This window comes from Saimiri boliviensis, chromosome 1 (genome assembly GCF_048565385.1).
Source record: "Saimiri boliviensis isolate mSaiBol1 chromosome 1, mSaiBol1.pri, whole genome shotgun sequence".
Lineage (NCBI taxonomy): Eukaryota > Metazoa > Chordata > Mammalia > Primates > Cebidae > Saimiri > Saimiri boliviensis.
The window spans coordinates 161,107,928-161,134,472 of NC_133449.1; the positions used below are offsets into that span (position 1 = coordinate 161,107,928).

General features: G+C 44.1%; 1 protein-coding gene across 6 annotated transcripts in view; it reads right to left on the bottom strand.

The window, feature by feature from the left end:
* Nucleotides 1–21,763, bottom strand: part of ABLIM3 (actin binding LIM protein family member 3) — a 115,537-nt gene extending 93,774 nt beyond the window's left edge. For 5 of the 6 annotated variants that reach the window (XR_012512145.1, XR_012512144.1, XR_012512143.1 and 2 more), the window contains exons 1-2: nt 21,597–21,763; nt 21,139–21,238 (exon numbers count right to left, since the gene is read on the bottom strand). Coding sequence is in view for 1 of the 6 variants with exons in the window: in XM_074379555.1 (XP_074235656.1) it covers nt 21,139–21,151 (13 nt within the window). In the remaining 5 variants the exon portion in view is untranslated. Of the gene's footprint in view, nt 1–21,138; nt 21,526–21,596 lie in introns of those variants that run through there. The other variant, XM_074379555.1, reaches the window with a different exon arrangement.
* Between the last annotated feature and the right edge of the window lie 4,782 nt (nt 21,764–26,545).

Consider the following 26,545-nt stretch of genomic DNA (forward strand, 5'->3'; position numbering starts at 1 on the left):
TGTTTAAGCCACCCTGTGTGTGGTATTCTGTTACGGCGGCCCTAGCTAACTAAGATAGACTATAAATCATTATTTTAAATAACATAAAGAATATAAAAGCTGTGAGGGAATCATGACCATGCAATGGCCCAGGAGTAGAAGGTGCCCTGCCCTATCTACACAAGTCCCAGCCCCATCATCTGCTGCTTGCAGGATCCCAGTAAGTTCTAAGGAGTGGTCTCCTTTCCTCACTCATTCTACACACAGTAGCCAGAGGGGTGTATTCGAAAGATAACTCCGATGATGCTTAACCCAGACTTACCACCTCCAGTGGCAGTTTAATACCATTCAACGACTTCACTCCACTCTTGGGATCAAGCGAGACTCCTTGCCATGGTCCAGAAGGCCCTGTGTGATCTGGCCCCCGTTGGCCTGCCCAGCCTGTCTCAGACCATGCTCTTCTCTGGCAAGATAAATCAGCCTCACTGGTCTCCTTTCTTTTCCCTCCAATGCATCCTGCTCCCTCTCCACACAGGGAGGCTCCCTCTCCACACTGTGAGATTCCAACTCCAAAACAGACATGCCAGAGATGCTTCCTGTTCAGCTGGGTTACATGTCCTAGAAAACACATTTCGAGGCAGGTGGCTTTCAGCAGGGAAAGTCCTGCCTCCTCATGCCCCACTGCCCTGGTCAGGTTAGCCATCAGGAGAAACTGTCTAAGCAGCAGCTGAAAAGTGTCAAGAACATCAAGCGAGGGGACTAGTAAAAAATGAGGCCTGGGGAAGGGCACACTGGATATTCTTCCCTATCTAGACACTGATGAATCCTGGTGACAGCGCTATTCGTCTGGGAGTTGCAAAAGGACCTGAAAGGTGAAATTGTGGGCCTGTCGGCCAAAATGAATCACCTGCTCTGATGGGCATGATGAAAGGTTTCTTTCTTTCTGGTCTGAATTGCTCACGCCCTTCCAACACAAAGAGTAGAAGCAGGGCCTCTATCTTATGGTCGCTATTCAGTGTCTCTTTTGATCATCATTTTATTGTAGAGACTATGCTTTTGGAATGAGATGCTGAAACACATGAAGGGATGCATGGTTTAACAGTGAGATGAAGCATTTTGAAATTAGAACAACTGTATATAAGGACACTAGACCCACAATGAACAGTCTTTTTACCTTGCCCCATTTACCTATAACCCAAATAAATCTGTGTTTTCCTTGTGCTCAATTTCTGTGTCAAGTTGTATTAAATTTTAATGATGGAAAGAAACATAGCCAGCAACCAAAGTAATAAAAAAGCAATTCAAATCTTTTCTGGCTTCACTCTCAAAGAACAGTCAAGGGAGGAAGGCATCTGTTTCATAACTAGCAAAACAGAGGCTAACTCAAACGTTTTCTCATTCATTGCCTCATTTGATCATCACCAACCACGAATCAGGTGAGGCAGGGATCACTCCGCCTATTTTATAGATGAGCAAACTGAGGTTTGGGGAATTGGGGAATGTGCCCAAACTTCAACACAGGCCTCCTGACTCTTAGTTCAGCAAGCTTTCTTTTCTCCACAGGTACACACGCACACACCACACACACACACACACACACACACACACACACACACACACACACTCTAGACCTCTTTCTACCATTCTGTGCCCTAAAATGTTGGCTTTTTTCCTTGGTACTAATGGCAGAAAAATGATTATAACAATGTAAATTCAAGAAACCCCAAGAGATTCATTAACGTTTGATTCTCAAACCCCAGCTAAGTGTTGCATTCAAACAGGAAAGGAAAAAATATCAAAGGAACACACAAGGATGTTCACTTGCTCAGCCTCTCTAAGCCAGATTAATGCCTCAGAATAAGTACTACCAGAACACCCCCCTTCTAACCAAAGAGGCACTCTGTCCCCAGTCGATTCCAGGAATCCTGGTACAATAATTAATGTGTGGCCAGAGGCCCAAACTCACTGGCACAGGGCAGATTTTCAGAAGAGAAACAGAGAAGCCCCAAATCCTACTCACATAAAGGGCTTATTGACATTATCTATTGAAAAGAATACAGATTTCAAGAGAGACAGCCAGGCAAACAGAAAGCAAAATTTTGGCCATGGAGGAAGCCTTTCCCAAAGCATTCTCTAAGTGTGTACCCTCAATTGGACTTTGCTATTGGCTAAGGAGCATTTCCCATAGCACTGATGTCACAGACCCAATATAATCCAGGTCAGCAAACACTTTCCACTGCAAACAGAAGGTTTCAGAGGACTCCTGCGGGCAGATGAGCTGTGGGTGATGCCCAGGTGCCCTAGGCTAGACGGCAGGCTCTGGACCTGGGGCTAACTCAAAGGACAGAAATGGCCTCGGTGAGGGCAGCCACATTCACATCCAGAAAACCCAAGGAACAAGGTGGTCTGATTATTGGGAAGAGAGAGAGGGAGGGGATTAGGGTGAAGAAGCCCCATGGCTGGCCAAGAGATGGGAAGGGAGCTGAATAAGATGATATAAACACAGACATTCATTGCACTTGCTCCTGGGGCCCTGCTGGGCTTGGGCTTAGGAGGGCAATTCCCTCATGCTAGACAGTTAGCCTGGGTATGCTTCAGATTCTTCAAAGCCTGGAGGTACACACAGAACCCCCAGCTTATAGCCCAACAGAGGGACCATCAAGTGTAGTCATAAGTAGAAGGTGTCTCTGTCTTCCAAAGCACAGGATGTCCTAAGCCTTCCCCGAGTCCCTTGACATAAATAGTTTTTCTTGAGTGAGCACACTACAATGACACCAGCTTTAATCTGGGGTCATTTTTTGGTACCCACCACACCCTAAGGAAGACCTGGCTCCAAGCAGAAAGGTTACAAAGTTTATACACCAAAGTTCATGTTTGTTGGTACAATTATTTATTCATCAATATTTACTAGGTAATTTCTTTCTTTCTTAATTTTTTTTTTTTTTTTGATGGATACTCACTCTGTTGCCCAGGCTAGAGTAAAGAAGTGCAGTCCTGCCTGGCTCACTGCAACCTCCGCCTCCCTGGTTCAAGTGATTCTCCTGCCTCAGCCTCCTGAGTAGCTGGGATTACAGGTGTGCACCAATATGCCAGGTTATTTTTTTATTTTATTTTTTATTTTTTTGTAGAGACGGTGTTTCACCATGTTGGCCAGGGCTTGTCTCAAACTTCTGACCTCAAACGATCCAACAGCGTTGGCCTCCCAAAGTGCTGAGATTACAAGTGTGAGCCACCATTCCTGGACTTACTGGGTAATTTCTATGTGCTAAGAACTGGGGACACTCTAGTGAATAAAACAGCCATGTTTGCTATGCTTTGGGAGTTTATGATTCTGTGGAAAGCATCTGTGACAAGTAAACAAACAGATATTTACAAAGTGTGACAAATAGAATGAAAGAAATAAATAAGGGGTGTGGACAGGTAATCTGAAGGTAAAACATTTCAGCTGAGACTACAAGAATGGGAGGGGGCTGTCTGTGGAAGACCAGGGAGAAGTACAGTTGAGGTGGAGGAACAGCATGTGCAAGGAAGGGTCCAGAGGCTGGAAAGCACATGGCGAGTTCAGGGAGGCCAGTGCCGCTGGAACATCAGGGCCAGGGAGAGACTTGCACAAAATAAGTTGTAGAGGAGGATCTTGAACTGTACAATACTTAAAGATTTACGAAATGTTTTTACAGGTGCTATTATAGTTGAAGTTGTCCATATATATGTATATAAAATAACAGGTGTTTTTATAGTTGGTTACTTTGAGGTAAGCAAGGGTGGTAGGAGAGACCCATAGAACCTATAAGGATACTGGCCTCAGAGGTCACTGAATTAGTAGGAGAGCTGAGATCTGAAGTTAGTTCTTCTGTTTCCAAGCCTAGGACTCTATTTAAGGGGATATGCACATATACACATAGTCTGTTTAAGGGGATACACATATATATGTTTAAATTGGGCATGATTTGCAATAAATGAAACATATAGATTTTAAATACGATGAGTTTTGACAAATGTATAGCCCACAACAGTTTAATTAAGAGAAGGTACATTTCTATCACTCTAGATAATTTGCTGCAGCCTTTTGCAATCAATCACCCCTCCCCCAATCAAAGGTAAACTCTTGTTACGATTTCTGATTTCTGTCCACATAGATTAGTTTTGCCTGTTCTTGAACTCCGTATAAATGGAATCATATACTATGCCCTCATTTATGTCTAGTTTCTTTTACTCAGCGTGTCTCTGAGATTCATTCGTGTTTTGGCATGTATCAATAGTTTGTGCCTTTTTATTGCTGAATACTATACCACTGTGCAAATATAACCACAAATTGTTTATCCATTTGTCTATATATGAACATTTGGGTTGTTTCCAGCTTTGGGTTATTATGAATTAAGCTGCCAGGAACATTCTTGCATGAATCTTTTTGCAGACTTATGTTTTCATTGCTCACAGGGAAATATCTAGGAGAGGCATTGCTGGATCATAGGTAGGTGTATGTTGAATTTTTATAGAACTGTATCAGTTTTCCAAAGCTGTTGTGCCATTTTACATTCTCACTAGAAATTTAGCCATTTGGGAGGCTGTAAAAAGGTGATTTTAATTTGCATTTAACGTGACTAATGATGTTATGTGCTTATTAACCATTTGTACATGTGATGTGTCTGTTAGAATTCTTGCCCATTTTTACTAATTTTAGTGTTCTAGGAAGTCATTGCCTCCCTTGAGGCTGCGAGATATTCTCCTACATTTTCTTCTAGAAGCTGTGTAACTTTAGCTTTTGGTTTATTTAGGTCTGTGATCTATCCGGGATTAATTTTGGTGTTGATATTCTAGTGATGATTGACTAGACTTGTCAAGTATAAGGACTCCTTATTTTTACTTTTCATTGTGGCGTAACTTGCACAGAGTCAAGTATATAAATCTTAAATATACAGCTCAAAATGTTTTATGTATATATACATCCATGCCACCACATTTAGATTGACGATTCCTTTTTAACATAAAAAATATTTGTTAGCCTCTGTATATTAGTGTTACATTTAAGTAATACCTACATGGTAGCTTTTTGCCATACTGAATTTTCTCCAACACATGTGTCTGACAGGTATTATGCATTTGAATTAGGAGCACACATGGATTTATAAGCTCCAGCAATAATTCCATGGTTCTGCAGTGGTCTTTGGCTTGCAGCTGGGGAACAAATACATTATACCCCACTGACACATGATTTCTATCCTCAAGGATCTCATAATCTAAAAGAGGGCACTAAGAAATGCACATGAGTAAATTATGTTGACTCACAGCAAATGACCTGTAATCATAAGAATGTTTTAAACTAAGGGCCAAGGACTTCAGAAGAGGGAATAAAATCACTTCAGGAGTGAATGAGAGGTAGCAGGATGGAAGAGTATTTAAGCCTAAAGATGGCTGGGCTATTGATAAACAGACGTGGTTATAAGGGCAACTGCCAACTGGAAATAATGGTTTTTAAAAAGTGCCATTGTTGGTACTCTTTACAGTTGTACTTTACAGAAACCCAGTGGAATCCAGTTTCAGCAAAAAGAGAATTTGTTGGTTCTTACAACTGGGAAGTCTGGGGTCTGGGGTGGCTCTGGCTTCAGGTATGGCTGGGTTAGGGGCTTTCCTATATGGCCAGAGCTAAGACTTTATTTTGAACAGATGGCTTCTTCGTGTTCAACAATCATAGTCACTGGTATTCCCAAACTCGTTTCTCCTTAGCTCAGCAACCTCAATGGAATAAATACTTCCTCCGAATATCTCCCTATTCAATTCCAGAGAATACTCTGATTGGTCTATCATCTTGGGTTTAATTTCCCCTGATGAGCAAATCCTTGTGGCCAAGGTGGATGGGAAACTCCGATTGGCTAGCATAAGTCATATGGCATTCTTAAGGGCAGGGGGTGGGGGACAGTCCATTACGATGACAAGGAGAACACCAGGGTGACAGTCCATTACGATGACAAGGAGATGGAGGAAACTTCTTATAAAGAATCAGAAGGAGGAAGGATAAAACATGTCGGGCACACATACCCTGTCTATCATATTAGGCTACAAGGCATGTAGGCTGTGAGTAGGAAATGTGAATGGGGAGCAAAAGGGGAGGATTTGCTCCGGATACTGACATGCTGGCATAGAATATTGTCCTGTATGTTCCTTCCCAAATGTGAAAATCTCTGGTCTGTATCATTCTCTACAGCTGAAGAACTGTTTACTCTGCAGATCCCAGGGCAGCCTGCACAGCTTGGCATTTAATGGCCACTTGAGAAGACTCATATGATACCAGAGTGTGAGTTATGGGGTGTGCTGACTATGAAGGCGACACAAAGAATGGAAAGCTTTCTGGTCCTTTCTGCGTCTATTCCTAATGATCTTCTCTATCATATTTGAATTAACATCCTCTGTGATTACAAAGTTGAACTAAATTAGAAGAATTGGACATTTCTTTGTTATCATTTTGGTCTCAAAGTTGCAAAAGACCTTCGCAGTCATCTAGTATAGGCATCAGCAAACTGGCTCATGGGTCAAATCACCCTCCACCTTTATTCTTGTAAATAAATTTTGATTGGTACACAGCCCTACCCATTTACACATTGCCTGTGGCTGCTTTCATGCCACAGAGACTGTGTGGCTTGCAAAGCCTTTTACAGGAAATGTTTGCCAGTCCCTGGACCAATGTGGCATGTTGCCCTCTCCAACATTCATTTCACACCTGACTCATGCCAAGAACCAAAAGAGATAATACATGGAAAATGTTTGAAAAGGGTCTTACAGGTAATAAAGGGCTCCCTAAACGTTAGCTTAAAAAGTCCTGTGTTACCAATATATATTACTCTTCTTTCCCACTGGAATGATCAAGCAGCAACTATATCATAACAATACCATGTGTTGGTTATTTTGTATCTTTAAAAGAAGTTTTCCCAATATAGTACATTCAAATATGTTTCATTACTTATCACTATTAATTATCATTATTTTCCATGTGCCAGGCACCATGCGAAGCATCTCACATATATTCTCTCACTTAAACTTCACCTATTGTCCGGATCTTGAGAAGAACCTGAAGTTTGGGGCTCTGGTATAAAGCAACTCTCTGAAGGAGGCACAGCTGATAAGGGTCAAGCTAGAATTTGGACCCAGGCAGTCTGATTCTGTAGCTCAACTTCCTATCAAATATACAATATAGCCTTCTCAGTTTGGTCAGTAATCTAATTTTCAAAGTGCCAGTTTTCACAGTCCCAGAAATTGGAGTATACAGCAAGCCCACCCAGGGGTATAGGTGCCGAAATGCACAGTGGGGCTGCAGAAGAACTGGGAGCTCATTCTCTTTGCATCCCCATGCTCCCTCTCATCCACTCACAACTGCACTTGCTGCCCCAGGCCTACCCTCTCACTGCCTCCAGGCTCTCCAGGTATGTGTTGCTGGGGAGATCTTCCTGAATAATGCACAGCTCTGGGCAGGTCATTACCGGGCTCCAAACCTCTCCTGACTCCTCATTGGCTACAGACTGTAACAAATACTGTTTAGCATGGCATCTGACACTCTCAAAGATCTGCTCCTCACCGACTCCCAGCCTTTTCTCACTGTCCACCTACCCATATTCTATAGCGTATCCAAACTGGACTTCCTAACAGTTTCTAATGAGCTTTCTGTCTTTATTTCGGTTTCCGTTCCAGTTCCCAGACAAAGGCCCAGGACTCAGGAGTTGTGCATTAGGGTGTGTGGGATGCCTGCCTAGGAATGAGTAAGCCCATCTGGACTGTTCCTTCTTTTCCTTCAACCCTACCCAACATAAGTTTGTTCCCTGTCCCAAGGACCAGGTTGAATGGAAGCTTCTCCGAAAACATTTCCAGGCCTTCCAGAGGAATTTGGCCTGTCTTCTTCTGTACCCTTCCCTTCCCTGTCAGCACTTGCCATGGTTTCCCTCACATCACAGTCATGCATGCTGGTGTCTGCCCTTCCAAGGATGCTGATAGAAGCAGTGTGAGGTCCGGTTCTCTGTCCTGCGCATTGCTGATTCTGTGTTGCCAGGAATGCAGAAAGTCATTGTCTCATGGGGTGCAGGTTTGTTCCACTGCCTGAGTGAATGAGTGAATAGTGCTGGGACATCCAACAGCAAGACTAGCCATCCCAATTGGTGGTCTCCATCACAGTAAAAATACGGAAAGATGGTAAAGAGGAGGAGCAGAGAGGAGGGAAAGGAGCCCTCAGGATCAGACCAACACGGTTTAAATATCTGCTCCTCTGCTTCCTAGCTCGTGGGACTTTATCCAGGCAATTTACCTTTGAACCTCATTTTCTTTTATGTAAAATAAGGATGTTTAAGTATTCCTCTTTAAATGAATCCATCCATATTCACTCAAGGCACCCTCACTTTTCTTAACTTTGAGATTTGCAGCCAACTATCTCTTCTCTGGTGCTCAATTTCTTTCTTTGTAAAATGAGAATCATGTCAGTATCCTCTTTATAAGACTTTTGTGAAGCATAAGTGGGCTCATTAATGTGGCCAATAAATGCTGTTTTAAGTGATCACCATTCTGCGTCAAACACCATGTTGAGTGTGCAGGACTCAGCAGTGAACAAAACAGACAGGGTTTGTTACACAACCATCATGTGGCTTATAGTCAAAGGAGGATGACAGACAGAAAATGAGCTAATGAAGAAAATCACTGACTGTGGTAAGCTCTGTGAAGAATGGTGAGAGCAAATATAACACGGGGGCTATTCCTTAGACACAGAATTCAAGGAAGGCCCATATGGGATTGTTGTAAGGATTAAATAAAATAATGAATGTGAAATATTTGCATCCATGCTGCAGTTGGAAAAGAGTCTCTTGATTAGGAGGAGGAGGAAGAGGAGGAGGAGAAAACATTAGTCTGAGGCTAAGGAATTTCTGATGGGGACTGGGCTTCTCTTTGTTCCTGAAATGCTGCCTCTCAGGTTCCTTCGCCCTATGTGTAACAGGCCCAGGCTCTGTCTCTGCCAGTTGAAAGGGGGATTTATGGTCACTTGAGGTTCCCGCATCATATAATTCTGACATCATAGGCAATTCTCCTTCGAGAACAACTCATGCTGACTGTGAAAATATCTAATTTTATGGTTGCTTTAAACCGTCACCAGACAGGCAGGGCTGGGATCCCTGGGCTGTCTCCCCATATCTTGAAACGCAGGAATAGACCTCGGGCTGCCCCTGCTCCTGTACGCTGAGTGTGGCTTGCAGCGGGAAGATTGGCACTTGATAGAGTGTGCTTCAGGTGGTTAAAATAGATCAACTGTGTCATTAGACTATTGCAAAGCAGTTGCTTCGCTGGCCCTGCTGGTCTGGTGAGGGCAAGAGACAACAGCCCATGGAGAAAGACCTGTGCTTTGCACAAAATTAAGCGGATGCGAGGAAGAAGTTTGGGAGTGATAGAGGCAGTAGAGAGTAGAATTCTGCTGTGTGAGAAGGTGGGGCTGCAGCACAGGTACACGAGCAGCCACCACAGCCCCTGGGAACAGCAGGGCAGCACGTGGAAACTGTATGTACCCCTTGACTGGCGGGCAACACCCTTAGAAAAAAGGCCTAAGAGATGTTTAGGAAGCCAGGCAAAGCCTAATCTGAAATCATTGAGGGACCATCCATACTCTCAGGCATACACAAAACCAGCATGTGGAGCTGCCTGGTGTCTTCCTGCTGTTCCTTCAACCTCCTCTCCCTAGCATGTTTCAAGTCCTTCTACCGTCTGGTCACTCTTTCCTGGGAATATATCTGTTGATTACTGTCCTCCCTCAACATAATGCTTCAAACAGAGCCTGATCAGGATCTGCAGAGTGGGGCTGTCACCTCCTCCTGTCCATATGGCCTGACGTCACATTTTTCCAGTAGACCACACTGCTCGGTTGCCTCTTTCTGAACTTGAGACCAGCTCCTGCTCCCCTGACCTCTTCCTCCAATGGCTGCCATGCCTGATGTAGGAGACATTAGGGAGTGGTGGCAGTTGAGGAGGGGAAGAGTTTAAGTCATGTTTGGGAGGTAGAAATGACCACATGTGAGAACAGATGGAACACGGGAGAGTGGAGGAAAGAGAAGTGTCCCAGAAAACTGCTTTCTAATCACTGACTTATGAATGGGTAGACAAAGGTTCTATCGATCAACTGGGACAAAAAGCTAAGGTAGGCTTTTTGTTTTTATTTTTTAAGAGAGTATGTTTATTAAATTTTAGGTTGAATTTGAAGTGCCTTGGGAATATTCCAGTAGACATCTTGGCAGATGATCACAGAGATGACCCTAGAGCTTAGGAAAGACATCTTTATGTCTCTTTATCCTAGGGCTTAGTAGAGAGAGTGGGTTTTTCATGAATGCATTAATTCATCAATTATCTTTTGAGTACCTGCTATGTGCCAGACACTGTGCTTTGTTTCCTGTGAGTTATTTGCCACCTTGATTTCTTCCAGAGGAATGAGGAAGAATCTGCCCTAGACAGAAGAAATTCTGTTGGCATTATCTACTTTCTCAAGCACGAGGTCTCTATGATGACAGAGGAAAGGTTGTGAGTAGATACACAAAATCATTGTGGCTTTTCAGCAGTTACCGCTTAGGTGGGTGTCTTACCCTAACTCACCTAACCCATACGGATCTTATGCTGCTGACTGGATGTTCTCAACTGGACCAGGCATATCCTGTATGTCAGAACATTCTCTGGAACAGTTCAGCCTCCTCGGATGCCCTCTTTTGGGTTAGAAAAGATACCCAGAGCTGGGATCAGTTGTCCAGAATTGCCCTCCTTTGTTCTGTGCCCTACTCTCTTTTACTAGGTTCCCTGAAAATAAAACTGACCTCCAGGAGGTAGGGGCAGGACATTGTTTGTCCTGGTATTTGCCTAACTGTATCCAACAGGATATGACATCACTCTTCTGGGAATGGGTCACTTGAGGGAATAAGGACATGTAGCAGGGTTTTGTTCATTACATGAGAACTTTAATAGCATAGCAATGTTAATCAATTGCTAACTCCAGACAGGATTTTCTCCCATAATCATTAACAGATGTACAGCAGTTTCCGCAGCTCTGTGTGAAGAATCACTTCTATATATTGGATAATTTACGGATTATCTACTGGACTACAGGAGTAAGGTGACATAAAAATATTAAGCTGGCCGGGTGCAGTGGCTCACGCCTGTAATCCCAGCACTTTGAAAGGCCAAGGCAGGCAGATCATAAGGTCAGGAGTTCAAGGCATGCCTGGCCAACCTGGTGAAACCCTGTCTCTACTAAAAACAAAAAAAATTAGCCAGGTGTGGTGGTACTCACCTGTAGTCTCAGCTTCTCAGGAGGCTGAGGCAGGAGAATCACTTGAACCTGGCGGGTGGAGGTTGCAGTGAGCCGAGATTGTACCACTGCACTCCAGCCTGGGCAACAGAGCCAGATTCCATCATTAAAAAAAAAAAATTTAAGCTGTCACTGCATAATTTAATAGAAAGTAATGGCAATTGTGGTAAGCCAGAGACCAAGTATATGCCCCATCCAAAGCAGGAAATTGCTGTTAGGAAGAAAAATTGGGTCAGGATTGCAAAATCTTTCGATTTCGTCTTGTTTTTAAGAGAAGCCAGAAATCCCAATTTTAATTTCCCAATTTCCCATTGTTGGCCAATAATTCAAATTCGCTAAAACCTGGCATAGGGCAAATAAGACGTGTCCCTTTACGTCGGCCACCAGAAGGCACATTTTGCCCATCTGTGTGACCCATGATGGTAAACGCCGTGCTGGCTCTATTTACTGCTGTGTCTCCAGCATTATGCTTGGTGCAGAGCTGGTGTTCAGTAAATACCGGATGAATGAACAAATGAATAATCCAATTCGTATTCCCTGTGTCAGACAGGCCCAGGAACTAGGAAAATTGGAAACCAGCATCATGACTAAACTCACTGACACTATTGAAAACCACAGTTGTGAGAAATGACCTGGCCGCAGGTGTGGGTGGAAAGTGTGGCAAATAGACTGGCTGTAGACATACTAAGTTACTGGGGTCTTCCCATGTGGGGACCTCCTACGTGTGAGCACTTTCCTTCAGGTTCTCAGGAAGAGAAGATCCACCTCTGTGGGTCAGGGAGAGCAAAATGAGGGTTTAAACACCAACACTAGAGAGATAACCTTAGTGACACGCATTTAGTAACCAACTGTCAGCATCCCACGCTAGCACGGAGAGTGGCTAACATTCAGGGGAAACCAAACCATTAGAAAATCTCGAGAAGTCATTTCCCTAACAAACACTACATTATGGATTGACTTGTGTCCCCCCAAAGTCGTATTCGAGGCTCTGACCCTCTATACCTCAGAATATGACTGTATTTGGCAATAGAGTCTTTACAGAGGTAATCAAGTTAAAATGAGATCATTAGAGTGGGTCCTAATCCGATGTGACTGGTGTCCTTGTGGAAGGGGGAATCTGGACACAGAGATACATATGGATAAAGATGATGTGAAAAGACATAGGGAGAGGGCATCCATCTCCAAGCCAGGGAGAGAGGCCTCAAGTAGACATTTGTCTCGTAGCTTTCAGAAGGAACCCTACTAACACCTTCATTTTGGTCTTTTAGCCACCAGAGCTATAAGACAATACATTTCTGTTGTTTAAGCCACCCAATTTGTAGCACTTCGGTGCAGTAGCCCCAGCAAACTAATATATACTATTTTTTTTCTTTAATTTTATAAACCTTTGTTATGTACCATGCACTGTTTCACAATTAACTTATTGATCCTTTATAACTTCTCTGTGAGAGAGGCACTATTATTATCCTCCTTGTAATTATTAGAGATGAGGAAGTGAGGCACAGAGAAGGTAAGTGATTTGCCTACGGACACACAGAAAGTACAAGCAGGGCTAGAATTTGAATCCAGTGACCTAGCTTCAGTCTGTGCCCTTAAGAACTGCAAAAGAAGAATTTATCTGGCAAAATACCCAGAAAGTCCAAGGTGTGCACACACTTCTGGTTGTTTTCTGTACTTTTACAATGGCTTCTGCCTAAAGTTGGGTAATAGCCAGTTGTTGACCATTTACCACAGCAGATGCTATCTCAGCAAGATAAAGCTTTTGCCAGATAGGAAAGCTAGAGTTCAGAATTGATATCACTTCCTTTACGCAATCCAAGTGCTCTTGAAATCACATTGCGATTTTCTGAGATGTGTTATATTCATTTTGGATGATTTTAAAATTGTTCCTTACACGATTCTTCTAACCCCTCCTTGGCCTCAAGTAATCATTTGTCAACAATTGCTTAATTCATTTGGGAAGCACAATTTTAAAACAATCTCTATCCATGTAGAGTAAATAATCGCTTCTACTTTATCTGTTTTGCAGATGTAGAATTTCTAGAGAGGGCATCCTACTGTGTTCTTGTGTGTAAGGAATCCTGTTCTTTAGGGATCCTTAGATTTCTTGATCTGGGCAACAGCATTAGCAGGGGAAGGTCATCACGCCTGTGTGCTGAGTGTCTTCTATTCTGAACTCCCTCACTTCTCCAGAGCTGTTCTGCCTGCTTTCCTACTCTGAATTGTGCCCTGGGAAGCTGCTGACCTTCCTTTCCCTCTGGCTTCTGACTGGATTTGACCAATGGGAAGTACTCATAGGAGATAGGAGGAAGAGGGAAGAGCAGGGTCAGGATATTTATCCTCCCGGATCTTTTCTTGGAACTAGGCTCGTTGCCTTCCTGAGGCCACAGCCACAGTTCCAGCCATCACCCCACAGTTCCAGCCCTCACCCCATAGCCAGTTGGGTCTCTGGGTCTGGCCCAGGGCAGTTGTGGTAGCAGTGGGTCATGGGCCATGGTTACCAGGCTTCTAGTACTAGGCCATGCTTGCTGCTTCTTGTTTGTTTCCTAATGTACTTCTCACACTTCTGTGAAGACTCCTTCCATTTAACTCCTCTCGAACTGCCAATCTGTTCTCTGCCAAGACCCTACCTAATAGAATCCTCTTTTTCCTTTTTGCCTTATAAAACAATCAGGGGCCAGGCCATGCAGTTTTTATTTTCTAACGGATCTTTCCCCTTATTTCTAGTTTTACAACCACCCAAATTTTGGCCCTCAGACATTTTTGGGATCCTAACTTTCTGTCTTCCCCTTTGCAACCTACACCAGGCTAATAAACTTTCTATAGGCTTCCTGAGAGCTCTGATGTGCCCATGTAGAAAATCCAGCGCCTACTGTAATACCAGAAGAACAGACTAATTTTTAATCAGAGAATTTGGTTTTAATCACATCATCTTTTCAGAACTTTGCTTTACTCAACTCCATTGAGTAAAAAGTTGCCAACTCAACTTCAGACTCAAATCCATTCACTGAGACCCAATCCCTGTGAGTTTCTAATGTGATTTCACTTAATCCTCACAAGAACCCTGCACCTTGGCATTTATTGCTCACATTTCATACATGATAAAATTCAGTTCAGAGGCGTGATCTATTCTGTCCAAGACCACAGAGAGAGTACATGAAAGATCTTAAGTTTGAACTCAAGAATACATACCCCGAAGCTCAGGTTCTTGCTGTCCCAGTGTGGTATCTACTTATTCTATGACATCTTTGTGGGAGTTATATGACCCTTCAATACTCTATTCAACAGAACAAAGTCTATTCGAAAAAAGTAATTTGTTAGCATACCAGTCCATGGTAAAGACTAATGAAGGGGCCAGAGGCAGGAGGAAGCCTATAAAATGAGTTGGAATGGTACATGGTACCATTGTTCTTGGTGCACTTGATGCTCTGGAGGGTGAGGAGGCCAGCCTTGGAGAATTGTGAAGTGTGGGAGTGGGCAGAGGGGCTGGTGCTAGCAGGGAAAGGGCTGTCTGGGTAGAAGGAACCACGCATGCAAAGTGGGCAGGAGCAAGCCTGCAGAGGGAATGGGGGAAAGCACATGTGACCAGGACACTGAGAACTGTGCACTGTAGACAAGATGGGGCTGGTCAGCAAGGCCAGGAGCAGCCCACGTGGGCCCCTATAGGCTTGCTGAGGAGTTTCCTTTCTCATCCTAGGAGCATGCGAGCCTTGCTTTAAGCAGAGTGTGATACAGAGCGGGGATGTGGCAGATGACTGAATGGGGCTGGCGTGGATGAAGGGAAATCAATCAGAGGCTGCCCCAGTAGATCAGGAGACAAATGAGAGATCCTTGGAATAAGTTGGGAGTTCACAGGGGAAAGAAAGGCTGGATACTGGATCCACCCTACAGAAGCCAAAGTGGCAATGATCGGCCAGTTTCCCTCCTTTCCTCTGAAGTCCTTCACCAAAGCGAGTGTACTGACTCAGTATGAGCCCAGGCCTTCCCGAGCCTTGGGTGTCCTGCGCACATGTTTGCTGTTTATTTTTTCCTGAAGGAATCCTCCCTCACTGACTCTGAGGACCGGGCCCCACCTGCTGTGCTCTACCCATGTCTGCCCACTACCTCACTCCAGTATCTCCAAAATTACCCCTTTCTTAATGTCCAGCTAGATTTCAGAAGGAAGGATTCTGACGAAACTAGAATTCACACTGAAGAGTCACTGACTAAGCATTCTCTTGTTTTTGTAATCTAACAAATATTTTTTATTAGTAAAAAAATTTGCTAAATGTTTATAAAACATCTCATAATCCCATTGAATCCTTAAAAAATTCATACTTCAGGTGTGCTTCTCAATTCATGAGAATGATGTGACTGAAGTCTGAGAGGTCGAGTGACCTGCTTGCTAATGTCGTAAAGTCCACAATGACAGCCACAGTGATGCCTACAGTGATCATGACAGTGTGACCACCCGTCACTGACATGATGCCAGTTGTGCCCATAGCCAAGGTACCACACTCTGCATAGTACACAAAACTTTAACATTTGGTTTCCATTCCCAGTGGAGATATGCCTCATCATTTCTATTTTTGCAGATGAGACAACCATACTGAAGACCATACATCTAATACATAAAAAAATGAGAATTGGAACCTGGAACCATCTGATTCCAGGGCCTGCACTCTAACAACACTTATCACTGCTCAAGACGACAGCCCTGTGCACCTCTTCTCCAGCTGAAATGATTAGGAATTTCTTATACGGATGAACCTTGAACAACATAGGTTTGAATTGTGTAGGTCCACTTATACACAGATCTTTTTCAACTAAAGGCAGATCGAAAATATTGTATCTAGACAAATTAAAAAAAGAAAATGACAGGCCAATATCCCTGATGAACATAGATGCAGAAATCCTCAACAAAATACTACCAAATCAAATCCAACAGCATATCAAAAAGTTAATTCACCAGGATCAATTAGGCTTTATTCTTGGGATGCAAGGTTGGTTTAATGTATGCAAATTAATAAACGTGATTAACCACATAAACAGAATTAAAAACAAAAACATATGATTATCTCAATAGGTGTGGAAAAAGCTTTTGATAAAATCCAACACCCTTGATGAATTCAGTGAAGTTTCAGGAACAAAATTAAAGTACAAAAATTAGTAGCATTTCCATACATCTATAACACTCAAGCTGACAGCCAAATCAAGAACATAATCCCATTTATAATAGACACACACACACACACACATACACACACAGAGAGAGAGAGAGAGAGAGAGAGAGAGAGAGAGAGAGAAAGAGAGAGAGAAAACCTAGGAACATATCTAACCAAGGAATTGAAAGATCTCTACAAGGAGAACTACAAAACACCACTGAGATAAATTGCAGATGACACAAACAAATGAGAAAACATTTCATGCTCACGGATTGAAAGAATCAATATCATTAAAATGGCCATACTGCCCAAAGCAATTTATAGATTCGATGCCATTCTTATCAAGCTAGTAATATCATTTTTTACAGAATCAGAAAAAACAATTCTAAAATTCATATGGACTCACAAAAGGGCCCAAATTATCAAAATAATCCTAAGCAAAAAGAACAAAAGCCAGTGGCACCACATTACCTGACTGCAAACTATACTATAAGGCTACACTAACTAAAACAGCATGGTACAAAAACAGACATATAGACCAATGGAATGAAATAGAGAACCCAGAAATAAAGCCACGTACCTACAGCCAACTGATTTTTGACAAAGCTGACAAAAACTAAGCAATGGAGAAAAGATTCCCTATTCAATAAATGGTACTGGGATAGCTGGCTAGCCACATGCAGAAAAATGAAACTGGGCCCCTACCTTTTATCATATACAAAAATTAACTAAAGATGGATTAAAGATTTAAATGTAAGACCTCAAATTATAAGAATTCGAGGAGAAAACCTAGGGAACGCCATTCTGGACATTGGCCTTATGACATTGGCCAAGAACTTATGACTAAGTCCTTGAAAGCAATTGCAACAAAAACAAAAATTGACAATTGGGACCTAATTAAACTAAAGAGCTTCTGCACAGCAAAAGACAGACACTATCAACAGAGTAAACAGACAACTTACAGAATGAAAGAAAATACTTGCAAATTACATATCCAGCAAAGGACCAGTATCTAGAATCTATAAGGAATTTAACTCAACAAGCAAAAGCAAAAACAAAACCCAAAAACCCATAAAACCATTAAAAAGTAAGCAAAAGCCATGAACAGACACTTTTTAAAAGAAGATATAGAAGTGAGCTTGGTGCAGTGGCTTATGCCTGTAATCCCAGAACTTTGGGAGGCTGAAGCATTTGAGATCACAAGTTTAAGATCAGCCTGGGCAACATGGCAAAACACTGTCTCTACTAAAATAAATATACAAAACTTAACTGGGCATGGTGGTACTCACCTATGATCCTAGCTACTCAGGAGGCTGAGGTGGAAGTATCACTTGAGCTCGGGAGGCTGAGCCTGCAGTGTGCCATGATTGCACCACTGAACATCAGCCTGGGCAACAGAGCCAGACCTTATCTCAAAAAAAAAAAAAAAAAAAAAAAAAAAAAAAAAAAAAAAAGAAAGAAAGACATACAAGTGGCCAAAAAAAGTAAATTAGTTCGGCCACTATGAAAAGCAGTTTGGAGACTTCTCAAAGAACTTAAAACAGAAATACCATTTGACCTAGCAATCCCATTACTGGGCATATATCCAAAAGAAAATAAATCGTCCTGCCAAAAAGACACACATACTCGCATGTTCATTGCAGCACTATTCACAACAATAAAGATATGGAATCAACCTAGGTGTCTATCAACAGTAAACTGGGTAAAGAAAATATAGTACATATACACCATGGAATACTATGCACCCATAAAAAAGAACAAAACTATGTCTTTTGCAGCAATGTGGACGCAGTTGCAGGGCATTATCTTAAGTAAATTAATTCAGGAACATGAAACCAAATAGTGTACATTCTCATTTATAAGCGGGAGCTAAACACTGAGTACTCAGACATAAAGATGGCAACAATAGACACCAGGGACTACTAGACAGGGAAGGGAGGGAGGGGAGCAAGAGTTAAAAAACTATTGGGTACTATGTTCTGTACCTGGGTCATAGAAACAAATGTATCTCAAAGCTCAGTGTCATGCAATATACTATGTAACAAAATCTGCACAGGTACCTTCTGAATCTAAAATAAAAGTTGAAATTTAAAATAAAATAAAGTATTTGCAGAATTTGAAACCTGCCTACACAGAGGGCTAACTCTTCATATAAGCCGGTTCCACAGGGCCAGACGCAGGACTCGAGTATGCACAATTTTACCAGTCCCCATGTGTACAAAGGGATGACTGTAATCTCACGCTTTGCCTCTATTTCAGCGTTGACATTTGAACCATTGATTAGGAGTTGTACTCAGTGTCAGATGTGTTATACATCCAAGTAGCTTTCACAATCCAACAATTAACTGCATGACTTGAAGAAGCCACTGAGCATTAGCTACGTTTCTGAACACAGCTTCAAATTTTTGCCCATAAAATTGGTGAAGTTTTACCAAATTTTGCCAACGCTGCTAATAAATACCCATCTCACAGGTTCGGTGGGACAGTCTGGTGAGCTCAATCAGGGGAGTGCTTAGCATGGTGCCTGGTAGAGAGCGAGGACTAAACTAATAAAAGTGAAATAAAAACAAAGCAAGAGTTTCTATTAGGAAAAATATCAGGCATGAGGATTAAGTTAAGAATTTCACACATCCACGGGGAGCTTTTTTGCTTAGTTACATCACCCAAGGACCCCCTGCTAATGCCCTATCCTTATCACCCTATGACTCTACTGCTCCTTTTGTTATGAGGGCTGATGTCTGTTCTCTGCACTTGCAGACTTCTGGGTTTGGGAGGTACGTCCATGATGATAGAGTTAAGCCCCCAAAGCCTTGGGCTTGCTGTGTCCCCCAGGTGTCTGTTTAGAGAAGCACTTCCCCTTAGGGGGAACCTGGGGCTTCCAAGGCTACCAAGCCATTCCCCTCTGCTCATTTTCCACTACTGCAAAATACACACTCCCGCAGCTTAGAAAAAGTAGTGGCATTTTTGCCAGTCCTCATCTTCTGCCATATTCAACTCTATTGGTTATTTCTTTTTTCTTTTCTTTTAAAGAAGGATAGTCTGTGTTTCCTTCTTTCAGGAATACTCAGTATTGCTAATAGGACGCGAGTTCCTTAGCATTCCAGGGAGAGAAAAGGGTAGAGTCAGTTGCTTGTTTCTTGTCTTAGGTTCTTGAAAAATAGATGAGCCATCTTTCTCTTCTGTCACTTAGTGGGAAAGGACTCTCATAAATACATTTTTTCCCTAGAGATAGTGAGAAGTGACAGACAACTCACATCTTTATTTGCCTGAAAACATGCAAATGCAAACATGTGACCCACTAGATGATAGGGGCTACAGGATTTTGCTCTTTTCCTGAGCCCGGTACGAAGCCAAAACACCATTCCAGCCTGTCAAAATCAAAAGAAAATTCTTTGGCTGTAAGAGGCAGAGGGAGTCCAGCCACACTCACTTGCTTAGCATCGATATGTAATACACAAAGGAAGACAGAAGAGAGATGAGTCATACAAATACGTAGTAAATAAATATATTTCATTTTCATCTCAGTAGCTTTTGCTTTTTTTTTTTTTTTTCTTCTTCTTTTCTATGCCAGCAGTCTTGAAATGGAGGTGGGGGTGGGGTGGGGTATGTGAGAAAATAGTAGGTTTTGGCTGGATAGTTTCAATAAGGTCTTGACAGTTCTGGCCTTGCACTCGGCTCTAGCTTTTTAAGAAAAAAATCTTGTAGATTCTTAGATTAGAAGGCTTTCTAATTTGACCCCTCTCATTGTACAGATGAGCAGTCTGAGATGAGAGAGGGGACTGACAACAGTCACAGACCCGGAGGAGTGACCGTGTGTCGGGGTTCTCTGGTTCAACAGCCCCATGCGATGCTGCTGGCATGACCTAGACAGGTCAAGCTGACAAGAGGGCAGGAGAGTGAGCCTGGAACTGAGACGTGCCCTCCCAGGTCAAAGCACCTCTGCTGTGCCCACGGCTAAAGGGACTACACGGAAGAGAAACAGCCTGCGCCTTCTCGTGTTTCGGACTGCATTCTCAGCAGCTGAGGCCCAACCTGGCAACAAAATATCTGGTCCCGGCTCTGCAAGCAGTTGTTGCCTCTGGCATGTTAGAGCCCTTGGCCAAAGGACTGTTCCTGTCCTCTTGTTCTCAAGGATAGCTAACCAGCCTGCAGGAACGCAGAAACCAGCCCTGGGCCCACCGGGCTGCAGGCACACGGGAGCTTTCACCATCTCCAGATCCCAAGGTGGCCTGGTGATGATTTGTTTATCAAACTGTAGATTCCCAGCCCACTGCCAGCCCACACCCACCTACCCACCCGCCTGCCCACAGGCCAGCCTCCCTGCTCTTGCCACCTCTGGGGCAGGCAGGGCCCTCCACGGTTTTCCAGATGTGTGCAGGGAGGTCTCCTCAGAGTCCCCGCAGTCAGACAATGGCCACACACTGCTTCCTAGGCCTTCCCAGGCAGTGCTAGACGGAGACAAGCAGCCTTCCCAGCAGAGGCAACCGGCGCCGCTGGTAAAATATTGGCAAAATGATCACGAAAGCCAGAGTCATAAAGCTTTCCCTCTGCCAAGGAGCACAGAAAGCACCAAAAAGGAGCCTGAGGGTCATGTGTCCAGAGATGCCAGGCTTCCTTCCTCCTTCCAGGCGGCCCGAGCGCAGGATCCCGCACCTCCCGCCCCCACCCCTGTTCCCATGGCAAAGGAGAGGAGGATCCACTTACTGCTAGTGTTCATGGTGATGTCTCCGCACTGGGTCTTTCATTCAATACGGAGGCCCCGGCTGCTTTTAAAATCTTCCGGTCTTCGAACCTCACTCATCACCTAGGGGGTGAAAAGGCAGTCCGGTGCCAGCTCTGTATCCTCAGGTGCTCTCTCTCCCTCTGCTGGCCCTTCTCTCTCTGGGCTGTAGCCACCGGCCTTGAAGGCGCGTGGACTGATACGCGCAGGTGAGAGCCAGGAGGAGGAGGAGGGGGCAGGACACCGGCGCCCCGCTCCTCCTGCTCCTCAGATCCGAATCCCGGGCAGAAGTGGGGTTGGCAGCGCCTGCTCGCGCGCACCCCGCACTATTCCTGCCCAGCGGCTCCGGAGCCCAAAAGGGGGTGTGGACCGCAGGGAGGCAGGGCGGGGGCAGCGCGTCCCCGCCCGGCCTCAGGGAGCAGCGACCCGCCCCGGAACCCACCTCTCGGCCAGTGTCGGGAGCCAGAGGCCCCTGCCCCGGCCCCTGCGACCGATTCATGAATCCTGGTCCTCGTCTGGGGTCTCGAATTCCAGGGCGAGCAATGCGAAATAGGAGAGCTCGACATCCATGATGCGGGCTCGCGGGTCGGCAGCGCGGGGGGCGCGGCCGCTCGCTGCTGCCACCTGCTGGACGCACCGGCGCGTGTCCGAGGCCCCGCCCCGCCGGGCTTCTGCCTGGGCCCTGGGGTGCGATGGGGGATGGACGGGACCCTGTGTCCTGGGACCAATGACGGGGTGCTGGAGCGCTTGTTTTCCCTCCCTTGATCCTGAGGTCTAAGGGCTCGACAATGGCAGGGAAAGAAACATCATTGTGGTGGTGGGGGGGTGCCGTGAAGGAAAGCCTGGCTTTGCAGGGGAACAGTTTCCCAGTTTCCATCCGGCCCTGCTGCTGGCAAGCGTGGTGCAGTCTAGGCTTGAGCGGCCACGACCCTCGCTGCCTCGTCTTCCTCACCTGTGAATGTGGCGTCCGGACAAGTGGATGAGACAATAAGGGGGCTCCTCCAGCCTCCCAGCCTGTGTCCCCTGTTCCCTCACTGATTCCCTTTATCCCCTATCACCGACTCATCATTAGAATTGTTTATGACCTCTCTTACCCACGAGAATGTTAGCTCCATGAATGAATGGGTCTGTCAGTAGGGTTCACCTACAGGGCCAGGCATGGGGTAGCCACCAATAAATATTTGTTGACAGAGCAACCCAGACATTTTCTGGGTTTAATATTACACAGCCCTAAGAGTAGACTGCCGAGGCACCCCACCCTGAAACACTTCCCCATCTGAGGAGAACAGCAGGTATGTGGTCTCACAGGTCCACGCCAGCTTTCGTATGGTAAACCAACTCTTCCCACAAGGTTTTTTTTTTTTTTTTTTTTTGTAATTATATCTTATAGGGGTGTATTTTAGAAGTTTATATTCTAAAGTTTTTAGGTCATAATTGATTCAGTAGGGTAGGGCTCTTGACATTCCTGTGACTACTTACTCTGTCACTTTCTGAACCTAATTCATGATCATAGAAGCATGACTTTTGAGTGCTGAAAAACAAGACTGAGAGGACACACAATCCTTGTCTATAGCGTGACTCCAATTAGAGCATGTGCAGACTCAAAAGGCTGTGAACACTCACAGCCCCATCACAGCCCCAGCTTAGACAAGGAAACAGTGGGTCAGAGAGGCTGGGCAACCTGCCCTAGGACACACAGCATCTTGGTGGCAGAACTGGACCACATCTTCTCACTTCTAGATTAATCCTGTGTGAGAGTGGCTCAGTGCACTAGAGTCTGGGATGTTAGTGTACGATTGGGTAGCTGCCCTATTAAAAGTGGTGAAAGAATACCTTTTAGGTAAATACAATGTTTCTACTTTATGCAGGGAGGAAAAAATTGATAAAATTGATACGGCTCATGACCACAAGAGGTGATCACCATTAAAGAATCTTTAGGTAAACTGAAGGATCAATGGATTTGAAACACATTTGATAGCTTGTTAGGAATTTTGTCCGATGGGGTGGAGGTAAAAAGAGCCCTAACGTCCTCACAGATATTCTCAAAATTTTGTATATGTAACAGACACCTGAGATATCTCCAAAAATGCAGATTCTCAGATTCTGGACTCCCTTGCACAGCATTTGAAACAAGCATCCCAGGTGATTCATAGCTCTTTGCTACTGAAAAGGGCAGAGGCCTAAAATAGCTTTGAGAACATAAGTGATTAGCAAATATTTAAATTATTCCACTTTATGTGTCCCCTACATTATAAGATGGAATTTCCTTATTCAGTTCCCAAGTTGCAGGTAACTTACTAGGTTCTAATGCTTGGAAAAATATATTTTTCTGAGAGAAAGTTCAGATAACTTAGACATGTAAAATTAGCAGTTGTTGTCCATGAACATATTTAGTTATCACCCAAAGCCTCAGTGTTCAGAAAATTTCAAATTATAGGACATAGTCAAATAAAAGCATGATATTGATTCATTAGTTCATTCACTCAGCAATTATTTATTGAGTGTCTACTTTGTGGTAGTCCCAGGGCTGGCTTCCGGGGATACTTTGGAGAGCAGGACAGACAAGAGCTCTACCCAATAATGGATGATTGCAGAAAAAATAAAAAAATAAAGAAATAAAAAATACTCCACCCTCATAAGCATAAATCCAGTTCTAGGGCAGCAGGGAGACAATTAACTGAGCAAAACATAAATTAGCTAAACCCAATGGTGTGCTGGGGAAAGCCCAGGTGCCGTTTTCAGCCTTCCTGACTTTTAATCCCAGCTTCATCACTTTCTAGTAGTCTCACTTTGGGGAAGATAGCCTCCCTAAGCCTCAAAGTTTCCATCTGTACAAGGGTACAGTGCCTATCTTTCGGATTGTTGTGTGTATTCAAGTACTTAGGGTAATGAATGACAAATGAAGGCTTGATGCATGCGAATTATTAGTATCACCCCTCACTTATACCTGCCCTCAGTGACAATGCTGTCCTTTCCTACTTATGGAAATCTGTTAGGCTTTTCCACAGAATGGTGGCCATGAAACCACACCTGAACATTTTCTAACTAATGGAGATAAATTGATGAATTCTTCTTGTCTGGGGTTCTCTTTGATAATATATCCAGCTAGATGCCGAAGAATTCAGCTCTTAGAAGAGATCACTGGGTCTTGGACCACTTTGTAAAGCCCAAATCGCATCTGCTGGGGGAACAGTCTTATTTTCTCTGCATAGTTTATAAGGATAGGAAAAAAGGGGTTAAAATAAGCTAAAAAAGCTATGCCCTTGAGGATGTCCACAACAATCAGAGGCAGCGGGAAAGACGCATGAGGAAGCTGGGGGTGGGATTCTCTGTGGATTTGGCTGTGAAAGTCATCAGGAGATCAGTGTTGTTGGCCCTGTCTTTGCAGGAGAATGGAGCTGAGACCCACAGAGCAGAGGATCCCTTTGTTTGGAAGTTTGTTTTGAACGTTAAGACTCCAGAGTAGAGATAAACAAGTCTCACCAGGAAACTGGCAAAGGCTCCGGGTGTTGAAAACCATGTGGCAAAATCACTGGGAGGCAGACCTTCCAACTTCTTTGAGGGGAAAGAGAGGAAAGGTTTTGGGGCCAGTTTCACCCATGGCCATGGCCTCGCCCCTCACGGGCTGCTGCTGCGCTGCCGTTAGTGGGCTTTTCCTCTCCACAAAGAGCTCCCGTCTTGTCTGACTCCCTGTCCCTAACTGGGGTCATCTCGAGCTCTCCTCACTTTCTGCTCCCTGCCTCCCGTTGCTGTTAATGACTAAGGCAACTCTCGGCCCCTAACTTTTTTCTCCAGTTGCCTTTCTCTCATTCCAGTCCAGTTGCATCTCTGCTTCCTCCTCATTTTGCTCCTTTCGTTTACAAATAAATGCTCACTTGAATATGGACACAAAACTTTGAATGCAAAGTTTTTCCTTTTTTTTCAAGTTTTTGCATTGATATATATTTTCTTTTTTTTTATTGCATTTTAGGTTTTGGGGTACATGTGAAGAACATGCAAGACTGTTGCATAGGTACACACATGGCAGTGTGATTTGCTGCCTTCCTTCCCCTCAGCTATATCTGTCATTTCTCCCCATGCTCTCTCTCCCTACCTCCCCACCGCCTCATCCCTTCTCCATTTCCCCCCAATGGACCCCAGTGTGTAGTGATGTCATCTCACACAAGTTAGAATGGCGATCATTAAAAAATCTGGAGACAACAGATGCTGGAGAGGGTGTGGAGAAATAGGAACACTTTTACACTGTTGGTGGGAGTGTAAATTTGTTCAACCATTGTGGGAGACAGTGTGGCGATTCCTCAATGACCTAAAAATAGAAATCCCATTTGACCCAGCGATCCCATTACTGAGTATATATCCAAAGGATTATAAGTCATTCTACTATAAGGACACATGCACACGAATGTTCATTGCAGCACTGTTTACAATAGCAAAGACCTGGAACCAACCCAAATGCCCATCAATGATAGACTGGACAGGGAAAATGTGGTACATATACGCCATGGAATATTACGCAGCCATCAAAAACGATGCGTTAGTGTCCCTTGTAGGGACATGGTTGAACCTGGAAACCATCATTCTCGGCAAACTGACACAAGAGCAGAAAGTATTTCTAGTCTATAAGATGTGGGAGGGGTGGAGAGGGTGCTTGTGGTTCCATAGTTTCTGCTTGCCTTCCTTAGACTATCTGAATATCTCACCAAAGGTGACTGCTTGTTTTTTCAGTTTTGAAAAGTAACATGCAGTTGTTAGCAACCTGAGACAGATCTATGTGTAATTATGGGGGAGGATTTTCATAGCACGTGACTAAAAAAGAAGAAAATTACAGAAAATATATACAGTATGTTTTTTTTTTTTTTTTGAGCCGGAGTTTTGGTCTTGTTACCCAGGCTGGAGTGCAATGGCGCAATCTCGGCTCACCGCAACCTCCGCCTCCTGGGTTCAGGCAATTCTCCTGTCTCAGCCTCCTGAGTAGCTGGGATTACAGGCACGCACAACCATGCCCAGCTAATTTTTTGTATTTTTTTTTTAGTAGAGACGGGGTTTCACTATGTTGACCAGGATGGTCTCGATCTCTTGACCTTGTGATCCACCCGCCTCGGCCTCCCAAAGTGCTGGGATTACAGGCTTGAGCCACCGCGCCCGGCTTACAGTATGTTTTTAAAGGTAATGTGTAGATGAGGGCAAATGCTGTTGAAGGATTAGACTGGATGATGCCTGCAATTCCTTTCTCTGTAGTGTTCTTGGTTCTAAGCATAGAGCGGTTGAACCAAGTTTGAAGTTTGGCAGATCTGACCACCTTCTCAGTTGGTGTGGGGACCTTTGCTCCCCTAGGGACACCACCGGTTTGTGCTGAGCCCCAGGCCCTGAAGGCAGAGCGGACTTCCCACA